The sequence below is a fragment of the Microcaecilia unicolor genome, chromosome 8, assembly GCF_901765095.1.
Source record: "Microcaecilia unicolor chromosome 8, aMicUni1.1, whole genome shotgun sequence".
NCBI classification, from domain to species: domain Eukaryota; kingdom Metazoa; phylum Chordata; class Amphibia; order Gymnophiona; family Siphonopidae; genus Microcaecilia; species Microcaecilia unicolor.
In genome coordinates this window covers 65183918-65200145 of record NC_044038.1, presented here as the reverse complement: position 1 = coordinate 65200145, position 16228 = coordinate 65183918, and the positions used below count along the sequence as shown (strand labels likewise).

Sequence of the window (16228 nt, the reverse complement as noted above, 5' to 3'; positions counted from 1 at the left end):
ATGTGTCCCCAGCTGAATTCGAAGATAAATCCCGATACTTCCAGGTCACAGGAAGCGAGTGTAAGCATCCTTTAAGAGAGCATAGTCAATCATTTTCTTGAATCATGGGGAGAAGGGTGCCCAGGGAAACCATTCTGAACTTTTCTTTGACCAGAAATTTGTTCAGGGCCCTTAGGTCTAGGATGGAACTCATCCCCCATCTTCTTTGCATGAGAAGTTCCTGGAATAGAATCTATGACTCTCTTCCCCTGGTGAAACGGGCTCGACCAGGCCTTTAGAAGGGCGGACAGGTCCTCTGCAAGTACATCCTTGTGCTGACAACTGACGTGAGACACTCTTGGTGGGCAATTTGATGGCCTCTGCTGCCAACGCAAGGCATAACCGTGACTATGAAGAATCCACAGGTCGGAGGTTACAAGGGGCCACTTTTCTTGGAAAAAATTCGGTCTCCCCTCCCCAAACCAGTAAGTCGTCTGGGATGGTCACTTTTACTGTGGCTATGCTCTGCTGGAGCCAGTCTAAAGCTTGCCCCCAGCTTTGACTGGGGACCTGGCTCGGCCTTGGGCGCATGCTGTTGACGAGAGAACGAGCACGCTGGGACTGAGCCTGCTGAGGCTAATGACAAGGAGCATACCTACGTCTTAGAGTAGTAGGGACCCTTCTTCAACTTGCCCAAATACCTCCTAGATGAGGAGGAAGGTGCAGAAGATGTCCGGCAGGAGAGAATATCAATGGTGTCAGTGTGTTTCTTGATGAGGTCACCAAACTCCTTCACCTTGTCTCCAAAAAGGTTTTCTCCCATGCACATGGCGTCCACCGAGTCCAAGTCAGAGACACACTACCATGAGAGTCTGTGCATCACTATACTCTGGGCAGAGATCCTGGACTCCACATCGAAGGTGTCATAGGTGCCCCGACCAAGAACTTTCGACACACCTTCTGCTTTTTGAACAACTGGCAAATAAGATTCTGTCTGCTCCTGTGGGACAGAATCTGCCAAATCAGACATACCACGCACCAAGTTCCACAAGTATGAGCTCATGTAGAGTTGGTAAGATTGAATACGGGAGATGAGCATAGAGGCCTGATACATCTTCTGCCCACAAGAGTCCAGGATTCTAGCTTCTCTGCCAGGGGGCACCGAAGCATAGTCTCTAGAATTCCTGGCTCTTTTGAGTGCAGATTCCACCACCAAGGAGTGATGAGGCAACTGGGGCCTATCAAACCCAGGGAAACTCTGGATCCGGTACATTAAGTTATCTTCTTAGGGAGCACAGGGACTGACAGAGGGTACTCCCAGTTCTTCACCTGAATGTATCACAGGGTCTTGTGAAGTGGGACTAACACAGCCTCTCTAGGAGATTTGTAGTCCAGGACCTCGAACATCTCAACCCTGGGCTCGTCCTCAGTCTCTAAACGAATTGGAATGGCAGCTGCCATTTCCCTGACAAAAGATGGAAAGGAAAAGTTCTCAGGTGGAGATTTTCTTCTTTCCTCAGAAGGGGAGGGGTCAGGTGGGATACCATAGGACGACTCCTCCGAGAAGTAACATGGATACTCATCAGACTTCCATAAGTGCTCATCAGTATTAGCAAAGATCTCATGTGAGGGCAAAAACAAAGCCTCCCTTAATAAAGAGGAACCATGTCTCCAAGATGGGCATTGAGGTGTTAGCTCCACCCTCGACTTCTGCGAAGCTTCCTCCATCGAGGCTGAGGGGCGTGCTAGCATGTATGGCTATCAACACCAGAGCCACCCATGGCACCGGCATCAGAGATCTCACTGCAGACTGAGGACCCGGCGGGGCAACAGCAAGAGGCATGGCAGGCACCCCAGACACCAATACACTCTTGTGTAAAAGCTTCACCAAGTGCTTATGGAGCATGACCCAGATGTGCTCATCGAGAGAGGCAATCGGGAAAGGCTAGGACGTCGGATCACAGACAGGCTGCTGAACTTCCAGGGTCCTGGCTGCATGGAGACCCATGCATTGGCACCTCTTGTATGGAGGGGGAGCAGTCCACCCAGTGTCGACGCTTCTCAGGGACCGGGGATTCCCTTGGTACCCTGGAGCTCCCGGTACCATTCGTTGAGGGGGGATCAATACTGATGCTTCTTGGCCTTCGTCCGATGCTGGTCATCGACGCTCCACGGTGCCAATGAGGATATCATCAAATCCTCGTGTTGCCTCAGGGTCGGGTCCGATGCTGACCAGTCCCAGGGGCCCTACAATAGCAGTCGGCATCAAGGCAGGTGGAGATCCGCTCAGTGCGCGTCCACTCTCAGTGTCCTGAGACAGGTCTAGCAGCCATGTGGACTGATGCACCTGATGTCGGTGCAACTCTCAATGTCGATGCTCATACCAACTTTGAGGACTTGGACCGGCTCAAAAAAGTTTCTGTTGTTGAGCATCTCTGGCAAGCTGGGTCCTTTTCTTCATACGAAGACACAGGACACAGCTAGAAGGGGTATGTTCAGGCCTCAAACACTGAAGACACCAAGAATGAATGCCTTTGTCAGAGATGGTTCTATTGCACTGGATACAGCACTTAAAGCCACTGGGAACCTTTGATGAAATGGAAGGCAAAACAGCCATGGCCAAATCAAACGGCTCAATGGTACCAGGAAAAAAAGGGGCAAAGCACCCGAAAAAATATAAGGAACGAGTCCCGACCAGAGCTCAGACCTAAGAGGACTTAAAGAGCGCGAAAAAAAAATAAGAGGCAGTGCATAAGCATCTCTCTCATGCGTATTCATTACGGATATCCTGAAAACCTAACTGGCTGGGTATATCACAATGACTGGGCTGAGAATCACTATGAGGCATCTAAGAAGCGCCCTTCAACTCAGCCCGCCTTCCAAAGGGGACGGTCACAAATATCCTTTGAACAAAATCTGAGAAGGAAATGTCTTCAGGTTGAAACCTATTCCTAGCCTCACAGGTGGTCAGTTGGGTATTCCTTTTTTAAAATGGATTTGGCAGGATTGATGACAATGTTTTAAAAATCTTTGAAAAGGTCCCAAAATACCTAGGCAAACACTGCTGGTAGTTTTGACAGAAAACAGAGAAAAAGTTTTCCTTAGAAGTTTCATGACACTGCAGGAATTAGTAAGAATCTGACAAAGGAACTGGGAAGAGTTGTGGGGTCACGGCAACAAAACACTAGAGCAATGGAAGGTTATATTTGTCACGGAGCAATCACGTCTATTATGTGACTAGAGTGTACTGCTCCTATTCAGATAATAGATAAATTAAACCTTTAGTGAATTGCTCTATCTAGTTTTTAGTTCAAAACATTACTATGCTGCTAACCTGACAAGAGCAAACTAAGGGTCCTGTTTACCAAGTCACGCTATAGGTGCGTTATCGTTTTTAGCGCACCTCAGCAAACAGGGCCCTAAATATAAGACAGTTGTGTCCCAGAACGAAAGGAGTCATTAGACTCTACCTGATACATGTAATCCCCAAGAATAAGTTGGGACTTACTTCTGGAGAAGAGGGATCACTTGGGCTTAGTAGGACCCCACTCTGCACCGGTTGTAGATCTACATCATCCAGCAGCTTTTCCTCATCTTCCTCATGGATTGGAGATGAAGGTGATCGTAAAGTGCTAAAGAAGAAGAGGGCCTCATCACAGAGAAATACAAGCCTAGCTGTGCACATGCTTGCCTGCTCCTATCATTCTGAGGCAGCTATGAAAGCTATTATCAGAAAAGCATTCAAGTACACCTACTGTACACCAGTATAAAAGCTTGCAGGTACAGTCACTCTCCAGAACATTTGCATGACAACTCTTAGATGTACCCTGTAAGGCAGACAGCAGTGAGTGCTGACCTTTGGGTACAATGATGTAACAGTGAACATAGGGAGCTCAAATTAGTCTGAATGGGTTCCTGGCATCCTAGAAGTTCAAGAGTAGAGTCTAATTATTGTTATCCCCTAATTTACAGGATGTAATGGTTGGAGCTCATATGGTAATACACAGCTTTTTTTTTTTACCTCACACAAGGGAATCTGGGCAGTACCATATCACTATTTTACAGTGGTACAGTTATAGTTAATGAAATGACTTACAGTGGGGGAAATAAGTATTTGATCCCTTGCTGATTTTGTAAGTTTGCCCACTGACAAAGACATGAGCAGCCCATAATTGAAGGGTAGGTTATTGGTAACAGTGAGAGATAGCACATCACAAATTAAATCCGGAAAATCACATTGTGGAAAGTATATGAATTTATTTGCATTCTGCAGAGGGAAATAAGTATTTGATCCCCCACCAACCAGTAAGAGATCTGGCCCCTACAGACCAGGTAGATGCTCCAAATCAACTCGTTACCTGCATGACAGACAGCTGTCGGCAATGGTCACCTGTATGAAAGACACCTGTCCACAGACTCAGTAAATCAGTCAGACTCTAACCTCTACAAAATGGCCAAGAGCAAGGAGCTGTCTAAGGATGTCAGGGACAAGATCATACACCTGCACAAGGCTGGAATGGGCTACAAAACCATCAGTAAGACGCTGGGCGAGAAGGAGACAACTGTTGGTGCCATAGTAAGAAAATGGAAGAAGTACAAAATGACTGTCAATCGACAAAGATCTGGGGCTCCACGCAAAATCTCACCTCGTGGGGTATCCTTGATCATGAGGAAGGTTAGAAATCAGCCTACAACTACAAGGGGGGAACTTGTCAATGATCTCAAGGCAGCTGGGACCACTGTCACCACGAAAACCATTGGTAACACATTACGACATAACGGATTGCAATCCTGCAGTGCCCGCAAGGTCCCCCTGCTCCGGAAGGCACATGTGACGGCCCGTCTGAAGTTTGCCAGTGAACACCTGGATGATGCCGAGAGTGATTGGGAGAAGGTGCTGTGGTCAGATGAGACAAAAATTGAGCTCTTTGGCATGAACTCAACTCGCCGTGTTTGGAGGAAGAGAAATGCTGCCTATGACCCAAAGAACACCGTCCCCACTGTCAAGCATGGAGGTGGAAATGTTATGTTTTGGGGGTGTTTCTCTGCTAAGGGCACAGGACTACTTCACCGCATCAATGGGAGAATGGATGGGGCCATGTACCGTACAATTCTGAGTGACAACCTCCTTCCCTCCGCCAGGGCCTTAAAAATGGGTCGTGGCTGGGTCTTCCAGCACGACAATGACCCAAAACATACAGCCAAGGCAACAAAGGAGTGGCTCAGGAAGAAGCACATTAGGGTCATGGAGTGGCCTAGCCAGTCACCAGACCTTAATCCCATTGAAAACTTATGGAGGGAGCTGAAGCTGCGAGTTGCCAAGCGACAGCCCAGAACTCTTAATGATTTAGAGATGATCTGCAAAGAGGAGTGGACCAAAATTCCTCCTGACATGTGTGCAAACCTCATCATCAACTACAGAAGACGTCTGACCGCTGTGCTTGCCAACAAGGGTTTTGCCACCAAGTATTAGGTCTTGTTTGCCAGAGGGATTAAATACTTATTTCCCTCTGCAGAATGCAAATAAATTCATATACTTTCCACAATGTGATTTTCCGGATTTAATTTGTGATGTGCTATCTCTCACTGTTACCAATAACCTACCCTTCAATTATGGGCTGCTCATGTCTTTGTCAGTGGGCAAACTTACAAAATCAGCAAGGGATCAAATACTTATTTCCCCCACTGTATTAGGGTTATTCTTTGAAGTAATCTTTAAATCACCATACTGAAAGTCCTCACTCTCAATCCCAGCCCCCTATCCCCCCAACATGTCCACCAGTACCCTCTACCCCTGTACTAACACAGATGCTACAGCTATACTCTCCTAAACAAAAATGCCTCCAAATGATACATTCCCTATCTCCCACCAAATGCTGGTTCCTCAGCACTTGATCATTTAAGCCCTCTGTCTTCAGCCCCCTCCCCTGAGGCAGTTCTTACCTATCAGGAGACTTGCTGCGCTTGCTTTTCTGATGACTGTTCTCTGTCATTCTATCCATTCCCATCTGTTGCCTGCTACCTGTTTGTCCATCCACTATGCTAGAGAAAGTCACATCATCGTAGAGAGGGGCCGAAGGGATAGTGGGCGAGATGGAGCGCAACCCATTCAAAGCTTCTAGCAAAGAGACAGGTTCATAGCCAGGAGGGATGTTCTCAGAGTTCTGTCAGAAGAAAAGATACAAATTCTTTTAATTACTATAAAAGGGCAAACACCAACAGAAGGGAAGAAAGCTATCATACTCTCTTCACACACAATTAAATTGTTGACAACATATTGACCCTAGGGCTAAACACTTCTGTTTCCAACTGAAAAGTATCCACATATTCTACCAGAAGCTCTTGGTGCTGCTACTGAGTTTCCAATCACCAGCACACACCCTCCTCAGTCATCACTGTTGAATTCCATACTACTATGGGAAGGATGGAAGCAGCACCTTCAACCAAAATGCAGACCATACTTTTAGCTAATGCTATATTTTAAATGTGGGGATTTTACTTCCATTATTTTCAGTTACTAATACCTTTGCTGGACAATACAACATATGCTTATCCAGGAGCTGTAATCTTGATAGATTTTTATACAAATAAGTGATGCACTACACCCACATATAAACAAGTGCAGTTATGGAAAGAAGACTCCTTTATGAAGCTCATTGCTAAAGGACAGTGTGAAGGCAAAACTGGCTTCACAAAGGAGGACAAGGTTATAGAAAATATGGTCACTAGTCTAGGGATTGGTCTACAGTTGGAGATGCCTCTATGGTTCAATACATCCTTCAAGCCAGACTGCAAGAGTGGGAAGGAATAAGTAGGTGGCCAAATCTACAAATGTCCTATCTTTTATGTTTGCTCTGAACATCCACTGCTTTTAAAAAGAGACAGGATTCTGGACTTTGCAGATGGTAAAATTATGTATCATACCTGATAATTTTCTTTCCATTAATCATAGCTGATCAATCCATAGACTGGTGGGTTGTGTCCATCTACCAGCAGGTGGAGATAGAGAGCAAACTTTTGCCTCCCTATATGTGGTCATGTGCTGCTGGAAACTCCTCAGTATGTCGATATCAAAGCTCCATCCGCAGGACTCAGCACTTAGAGAATTACACCCACGAAGGGACACTCTGCCCAGCTCACCACCGCCGAAACGGGGGAGGGGAATTAACCCAGCTCATCCCCACACAAGTGGGGGAGGGGAATCCGTCCAGCTCATCCCAGCGGAGCGGGGGAGGGACACCACACCCGCCGATGCGGGGGGATCTGGCTTATCCTGCAACCGCGGGAGGAGCTGACTGACCCTAACACCGCCGAAGCGGGAGGGGTACAAAGCTGCCCTACAGCCGCACGAAGCGGGAGGGAATGCCGGCAGAATTTAAATCTCAATCCAGCCCCGTAAAACGGAGGGGAGAGGAATGCAGCAGCTCACTGTAACACAAACTCGTCTCAACTCTTGAAGAATCCAAGTGAAAAAACTTGAACACGAAGTCTTTCTGAAGTAACTGAAGACTAAACTTGAACCTGAAATGCAACCAGAATAAAAACAGTACAGATATCTGGGAGGGGCTATGAATTGATCAGCTATGATTAATGGAAAGAAAATTATCAGGTATGATACATAATTTTACCTTCCATATCATCAAGCTGATCAATCCATAGACTGGTGGGATGTACCGAAGCAGTACTCACCCAGGGCGGGACATTGAAATCCCTGACCTCAACACTGAAGCTCCAAACCGGGCCTCCGCCCGTGCAGCCACAGTCAAGCGGTAATGCTTGGAGAATGTATGAGCCGAAGCCCAAGTTGCCGCCTTGCATATCTCTTCCAAGGAGACGGACCCGGCCTCTGCCATCGAGGCCGCCTGAGCTCTAGTGGAGTGAGCCTTCAGCTGGATAGGCGGCACCTTCCCCGCGGCCACATAAGCCGCTGCAATGGCTTCCTTGACCCATCTTGCCACTGTAGGCTTAGCAGCCTGCAGACCCTTACGAGGACCTGCAAACAGGACAAACAGATAATCCGATTTCCGGAAATCATTGGTCACTTCCAAGTATCTGATGATGACTCGTCTCACATCCAGATATTTAAGAGCAGAGTACTCCTCTGGGTAGTCCTCCCTACGAAAGGAAGGGAGACAGAGCTGCTGATTCACATGGAAGCGAGAAACAATCTTGGGCAGGAAGGAAGGCACTGTGCGAATAGTCACTCCTGCCTCAGTGAACTGCAGAAAGGGCTCTCGACATGAGAGCGCCTGGAGCTCGGAAACTCTTCTGGCTGAAGTGATAGCCACCAAAAAGACTGCTTTCAACGTCAGGTCTTTCAGAGATGCCCTCGACAAGGGTTCAAAAGGCGGCTTCTGCAATGCTCTTAGCACCAGGTTGAGATTCCACGCAGGCACCACTGAGTGCAGAGGAGGGCGCAGGTGATTAACTCCCTTGAGAAAGCGCACCACATCTGGCTGCGAAGCCAGGGAAGCACCCTTCAGGCGGCCCCTGAAGCAAGCCAGAGCCGCTACCTGGACTTTAAGGGAACTGAGCGACAGGCCTTTTTCCAGACCTTCTTGCAGGAACGCCAACACTGAAGAAATTGGAGCAGTGAAGGGAGAAAGTGAGCCTGCTTCACACCACGCTGCAAATATACGCCAAACCCTGGCGTAAGCAGTAGAAGTAGAGCGCTTCCTCGCTCTCAGCATAGTGGCGATGACCTTGTCTGAGAAGCCCTTCTTTCTCAGACGCTGCCGCTCAATAGCCAGGCCGTAAGACCAAAGGGGGAGGGATCCTCCATCACCACGGGACCCTGATGTAACAGGCCCTGCTCCACTGGCAGCCGCAGAGGATCGTCGACTGAGAGCCTGATCAAGTCTGCATACCAGGGACGTCTGGGCCAATCCGGACCCACCAGGATTACCCTGCCGGGATGCTTTGCCACCCGGTCTAGCACCCTGCCCAACATGGGCCAGGGCGGGAACACATAGAGAAGCTCTTGAGTCGGCCACTGTTGGAGAAGAGCATCTACTCCCAGGGATCGAGGGTCCCGTCCTCTGCTGAAAAAGCGCGGCACTTGGCAATTGGCCGATGACGCCATCAGATCTAGGCTCGGCTGGCCCCAGCGCTTCGTGATGTCCAAGAACGCCTGAGCAGATAGCTGCCACTCTCCGGGCTCCAAGGTATGGCGACTGAGAAAGTCCGCCTTGACATTCATGACTCCGGCAATGTGGGCCGCTGACAGCTGCTCCAGGTTCGCTTCTGCCCACTGGCATAGATTCATAGCCTCCTTGGCTAGAGGGTCGCTCTTGGTACCTCCCTGGCGGTTGACATAGGCCACAGCCGTGGCATTGTCCGACAGGACCCGTACCGGCTTCAACACCAGTACCGGGATGAACTCCAAAAGCGCCAACCGAATGGCTCTGAGTTCCAGGAGGTTGATAGACCACTTTGCCTCTGCAGGAGACCAGAGCCCCTGCGCTGTCCTTCCCAAGCAGTGGGCTCCCCAGCCCGACAAAGAGGCGTCCGTCGTGACGACAATCCACTCCGGGGTCACCAGAGGCATTCCCGCAGACAACTTGTCTGTCTGCATCCACCAGCTCAGCGCCTTGCGCACTGCTGGGTCCAAGGGAAGGCGCACAGCATAATCCTCCGACATCGGAGTCCAGCGCTGCAGCAGAGAGTGTTGTAGTGGTCTCATATGAGCCCTGGCCCAGGGCACTACTTCCATCGTGGCTGTCATAGAGCCCAACAGCTAGCTGCACATAGTCCCAAGCCCGAAGAGGAGAGGCTACTAGGAACTGGTCCACCTGAGCCTGAAGCTTGACAATCCGATTGTCTGGCAGGAACACTCTGCCCACTTGGGTGTCGAATCGAACTCCCAGATACTCCAGGGACTGAGTCGGGCGCAGCTGGCTTTTCTCCCAGTTGATGATCCATCCCAGGGAGCTCAAAAGAGCAACTACCCGGTCCACAGCTTTGCCGCACTCTGCATAAGAGGGGGCTCGGATCAACCAGTCGTCCAGATAAGGATGGACTTGTACTCCTTCCTTTCGCAGGAAGGCCGCGATGACCACCATTACTTTGGAAAAGGTCCGCGGAGCAGTAGCCAACCCGAACGGGAGGGCTCTGAAGTGGAAGTGTCGGCCCAGGACTGCAAAACGCAGAAAGCGTTGAGGAGGAGGCCAGATGGGAATATGCAAGTACGCTTCCTTGATGTCCAAGGATGCCAGGTACTCCCCTGCCTTCACTGCCGCTATAACAGAGCGGAGAGTCTCCATGCGAAAGTGCCGCACTTTCAAGGCCCGATTGACCCCTTTGAGGTCGAGGATAGGCCGGACAGAACCTCCTTTCTTTGGTACCACAAAGTAAATGGAGTAACGCCCCTTGCCAAGCTGACTTTCTGGCACCGGAACGACCGCACCCAGGCGGATCAGATTGTCCAAAGTCTGCTGCACTGCCACAGCTTTGACCGGAGACTTGCAGGGAGAGAGTACAAACCCGTCTCTTAAGGGTCGGCAGAACTCTAGCTTGTAGCCGTCTCTGATGACTTCCAGCACCCAAGCGTCTGAAGTTATTGTGGTCCACTCGCCCAGAAACGAGGACAGCCATCCTCCAATCTGCACTGGGGCGTGGACCAATGCCCCGTCATTGGGTACGAGACCCTGGGGGAGGACCGGAGGGAGCACCTCCGGGACGGCGGTCTCTGCGAAAGGAATGCTGCTTGGGGGAGAAATTCCTCTTAAAGGAAGAGGGGGCAGAGGAACCCGACCTGCCCGGGCGGTACCGACGGGCTTCCTTAAACCGTCCTCTGGAGGTACCGGGATGAGTACTAGCCCGAGCCCTGACCTCTGGTAACTTCTTGCCCTTAGACGTGCCGAGATCGGTCACGATTTTGTCCAGCTCGACCCCAAAGAGCAGCTTGCCTTTAAAAGGCAATCTAGCCAGGCGGGATTTAGAGGCGTGGTCAGCCGACCAATGTTTCAGCCAAAGCCACCGCCGCGCAGAGATTGTCTGAGCCATGCCTTTCGCTGAGGCCCTCAAGACATCATACAGCAAGTCTGCCAAACAGGCTAAGCTCGATTCCAGGGCCGGCCAATCAGCCCTCAAGGAATGATCCGAGGGGGAAGCCCGCTGCACCATAGTCAGGCACGCCCTGGCCACATAGGAGCCGCAAACTGAGGCCTGCAAACTTAAAGCAGCCGCCTCAAAGGACGACCTTAAGGCCGCTTCCAATCTTCTGTCTTGGGCGTCCTTTAGGGCCGTGCCACCTTCCACCGGCAACGCCGTTTTCTTAGTCACCGCAGTGATTAAAGAATCCACGGTAGGCCACAGATAGGCCTCACATTCACTTTCAGGCAAAGGATAGAGGCGGGACATAGCCCTAGCCACTTTAAGGCTCGCTTCAGGGACATCCCATTGAGCCAAAATTAAGGTGTGCATGGCATCATGCACGTGGAAGGTTCTAGGCGGGCGCTTCGTCCCCAGCATAATGGCAGAGCCAACAGGGGCTGAGGGAGAGACGTCCTCCGGAGAGGAAATCTTCAAAGTGTCCATGGCCTGTATCAACAGGTTGGGCAAATCCTCTGAGCTAAAAAGCCGCGCTGCAGAGGGGTCATCCGCTCCATCCGAGCGGGAATCCGTCTCCTCCAAGGAATCCGCAAAGGACCGTTGGGAGAACTCAGATACGCTGCCCTCATCTACATCGGAGGAGACAAAGTCCTCCAAGGCCTGGGAATCAACCCGAGGGCGTTTACCTCTGGGAACCTCAACCTCTTTACCAGACGAGGGAGCAGGGGCAGCGTTTTGCATAAGGAAGGCCTGATGCAGCAGCAAAACAAACTCGGGGGAGAAACCCCCCAGACTGTGCACTTCCGCAGCCTGGGCTACAGCCCTAGACGCACCCTCAACCGGCGCTCGCAAGAGCGGGGGAGAGACATGCTGCGCATCTAAAATGGCGTCCGGCGCGACACTCCGCGAAGGAGCCGCGCGGGAAGAACGGCGCTTAACTTTAGCCGCTTTTGTGCCGTCGCCCAAATTAAGGGCGTTCATGGCATTAATGTCTCCAACCTCAAGGGCGGCCCAAGAAGAAGCCGTCCGAGCCGCGTGGCCGGCCAAGATGGCGGAGGCGAGGAGCGGGGGATGGGCGTTTATGGCGGGAAAAACCGCCACGCCGGAGGAAGGACCGGGACATTCATCGGTCACGAAACTGTCACCCAACAAGGGCGAATCAGGCTTTAAGACCCCCGCATCCCCTCTAGAAGCGCTCAAGCAATCCGGGGAGCGACTCTTTGCGCCCTCGCCCTCCGACGCCATATGCCATGAGGAGAAGAATCGGGGAACCCCCTGCCCGCTATAAAAAGGTAAAAATTACCTGCTTGCCGCTCCGAGCTGTAACGACCTGGTGTCCCAGTGAGTAGCTGCAATAAACGTTTAAATAAACGTCGAAATAAACGCCTTTAACGGAGCCAGCGGGAGGGGGGAGAAAAGGAGGGACCTGGCACCACCAGGTTTGCACTTGCTCAAAAGAGCCCTCAACCCCAGGCACTCAACAAAACCTAAGAATTAGGCTTGGAGGCCTAGCCAGAGCTGCTGTTGTGTGTGACCACCACCTGCTGAGATAGAGAACATACTGAGGAGTTTCCGGCAGCACATGACCACATATAGGGAGGCAAAAGTTTGCTCTCTATCTCCACCTGCTGGTAGATGGACACAACCCACCAGTCTATGGATTGATCAGCTTGATGATATGGAAGAGCCTGGTTTGACCCAGCATACAAGCTCTTATGTGATTTAAAATGTGCTTTCTATGTTGAAGGTCACTGTACACCAATAAAATCTTCAGGGCACCACTGTATGCTTCGTATCTGCTACTTCCAGGCTTCTCAAATGATCAGTGACAGAACACTCCATAAGGTATTTAAAGGAGGTATTGTGCACAGAGGAATCAGCTTAAGGACAAAGAGTCCTGATATGAAAATGAGAGGAGAGGTTTGTAGGAAATATTTCCTTATTGAGAGGGCAAGTGGAAGTAAAAAAAAAATCAGGAAGTGATAGCAACCAAAAATGTCACACAGTTGGCGCTCTCTTCCCTTCTTATATATTAACACATACACAGTTTTGATTTGCCAGTTCACAAGAAGCAATATAGGACATTCACATTAAACATACAGAGGGAAGATAAGTGCAAGTGTGGAGGCATGAAAAGGGGAAACAAAAATGAACAGTGCCTGCATTAATGTAAAGGACAACTAGGTAGACTTCATAGGCCAAACAGTTTTTGCCAACTACCACCACATTAGGCATTACACAAATCAAAAACAAAGGACTTTAAGACTGACACATGGCATGTAAATTGATTCATCCTTGGCACGGAGGGCAATTCTGAACAGGGCACCTGGTGGGAGCCTACTTTCCTTTATAAAATACTGGCCTAACTGGGTATAAAAAGTACAAGAAAACCAAGACTTCCACAGAAAAAGTCCAACGGGGAAAACACAAGAGTGAAAGAACACTAAGTACCAGGATGATGTCAAACAAAGTAGTTTATTCTTCTTCCAAGAACATACGAGTCCCAGCTGAGTGCCCTCAAGACAGGCCATGTTTTGGCATAACAGCCTTTATTTATTTTTTATTTTGTTTTTGTTACATTTGTACCCCGTGCTTTCCCACTCATGGCAGGCTCAATGCGGCTTACATATTATATACAAGTACTTATTTGTACCTGAGGCAATGGAGGGTTAAGTGACTTGCCCAGAGTCACAAGGAGCTGCCTGTGCCTGAAGTGGGAATCGAACTCAGTTCCTCAGGACCAGAGTCCACCACCCTAACCACTAGGCCACTCCTCCACTGCCAAGTCACCTCAAGAACAAAAATTCTTCACGAGAGAACTGGCCAAAACCCAGGAGCCTCGCAAAGAACTGAATCTAGGAGCTGGAAGAATTCCGTCCACCACCTGCGGGAGGTAAGAGATATACTGATGAGGGAAGGAGCTGGACGTCCAGAGTCACTACTTTCTTTCAGTGTTCTCTTATCTCCACCTGCTGGCAGGCGAACATAACCCACCAGTTCCTGGATTCATCTGCTGCTGGCGATAAGGAAACATACGATACTAATGACTTTTGAATGATTACCAGTAAGGACTACAAAACTAAAACTGCCAGTTTTCCCACCAGCTAAAAAAAATTAAGAAAAATAAACTACTTTTGTTTGACATCATCCTGGTACTTAGTGTTCTTCCTAACTGGGTATAAACACATTTTACATTTAGGCACAAGCACTTAAGCCAGCCATAGAGCTGAGGTAAGCATTAGCACCTAAATAATGGAGTTATGCACATACATTATAGTGCGAGTCCCACCTATGCTCTTGCCCATCTGTATGCACCACTTGCTAGGTAAGTTAAGCAGGTATTTGCAGAATTGGGCTTAAGTGACATTTTGGCATTTAAATTACTTTATTCTAAACATTTCAGTTTGTAACACACATATAAATGTTAGCACCTGTATAAGAATCACTCCCTTAATGCCCTCCCTGATTCAGCATTAGGAGCAGGAAGCAGATGACAGACAAAGCACTCCGTGCTCTGCAGCTAGCTAATCTTCCTTTATATCATACTGTTTTCTGTTTTGTTTTCTTATTGACTTGCATTATTGTTGGTACTAACAATTTACTTGTTAACCATAATTTGGGAGAAAGTGAAAAATGCTTACAGCAACTTGAAATCTACATTCTCCTCACTCTATAAGTGCTACATATCATGCAGGTAGTAATGACCCCTTACGCACAGAATGCTCCTCATGGTCCATGGTCTGCGCCAGAACGGGGCTAAAAGATACATGAGATAAAGCACCGGGCTTCTTCCTCACAGCACGGATCTGCAGCAGTGCTCGAAATGCTGCAAAACATCCCACAAAATTAGTTATAGGAGCCAAACTTAGCATTTAAATATATTACACAGTTGCATACAGCGGAGATGTAACCTATTGGTTAGTGCAATGTACTGAGATCCTGGGGGACTGGGTTCAATTCCCACTGCAGTTCCTTGTGATCCTGGGAAAGTCACTTAACCCTCCATTGCCCCAGATACAAAAACTTATTGTGAGCTCACTAGGGACAGGGAAACTACCTACATATAATACGTACAAAACTGCATACGTCTAGCAGCATTATAGAAATGATTAGTAGTATATACAAAATGAGAGGACTGCATTTGTATATATCTTATCAATAACCTGCTAAACTGACAGAAAATCAGGGTTCAGCCTTGAGAAATTATGTAAAATGGAAACGCTGCCTTGCAGGGATATTAAGAATGCTTTCTCCACTCTGTGCATTCTAGATGGCATTGGGCTCCTATGGGAGTTCAGTCTTAACCCTGGAGTGAGACTGTCAGTTCTCCTACACTGCAACAATTTGAAGTCATTGAACAGAGGTGATAAATGGTCCCAAATCAAATCTATTCCTGCACTAAGTGCACCTTTACTTTACACTTCTTTATTTTCATTTTATATGGGGTTTGTTTTCAAAATTCAGCACTTTTGCATGCGCCCCCCCCCCACCTTTCCACCTGTGGTGGATCCATAACAGCAACTTCCTCAGTAAGATGCCATAATGGCATCAATGCACAGCATTGGAGACAAACTAGCATTTGCAGAACATTTGCATTATGAACCAATTCCTTCCCCATTCCAAACTTTATAATCAGCTTACATCATCAGTTCTAAAATTTTTCATAGAGTAATTATGCTAGAATATCCACTAAAGATGTGAATGGGAGGACAGAGTAGTATCAACCAAAACTACAGTGACTGATCAGATACAGCATAAAAGTCACAGCAGTACCAACCACCTCAAGTAACAATATAGGTGCATTCATTGAGATTACTGCACTGTAGCCAGTTATCAAACCACTAAGGAAATATAGAAAAATTTGCCAACAAAGTTTGCTGACTCATGGGCTGTCTATAGGTGTTATTATGGGCTACACAGCTGATACTTACGTAACCTGCAGATAGGGCAGTTGTTGGCTTGGTAGCGCAGTGTATCAGCACAGGAATTGCATAAGCAGAGGTGGCGGCAGGGAAGGATTAGGGTGTCTCGCAGGTCCGACAGGCATACCACACACTCATTGCTGTTATCACTGTTTTCGTCATCAGCAGGCTATAGGGAGACCAAGAGATAAGATGTTACTCAGCCGTGCCTGTTAATTAAAAGGAGGAAACAGATGATTCAGGTAGACATCCCGAGCATATTGTGTGCAGGATTA

The 16228-nt window shown here is 48.7% G+C and overlaps 1 protein-coding gene across 1 annotated transcript in view; it reads right to left on the bottom strand.

Moving 5' to 3' along the window:
- The window catches only part of MGRN1 (mahogunin ring finger 1), a 180203-nt gene that overhangs the window by 37810 nt on the left and 126165 nt on the right, over positions 1-16228 (bottom strand). Inside the window, exons 10-13 of the mRNA XM_030212140.1 lie at positions 15963-16122; positions 14748-14857; positions 5923-6143; positions 3488-3611 (exon numbers count right to left, since the gene is read on the bottom strand). Of these exons, the coding sequence (XP_030068000.1) occupies positions 3488-3611; positions 5923-6143; positions 14748-14857; positions 15963-16122 (615 nt within the window). The remainder of the gene's footprint in view (positions 1-3487; positions 3612-5922; positions 6144-14747; positions 14858-15962; positions 16123-16228) is intronic.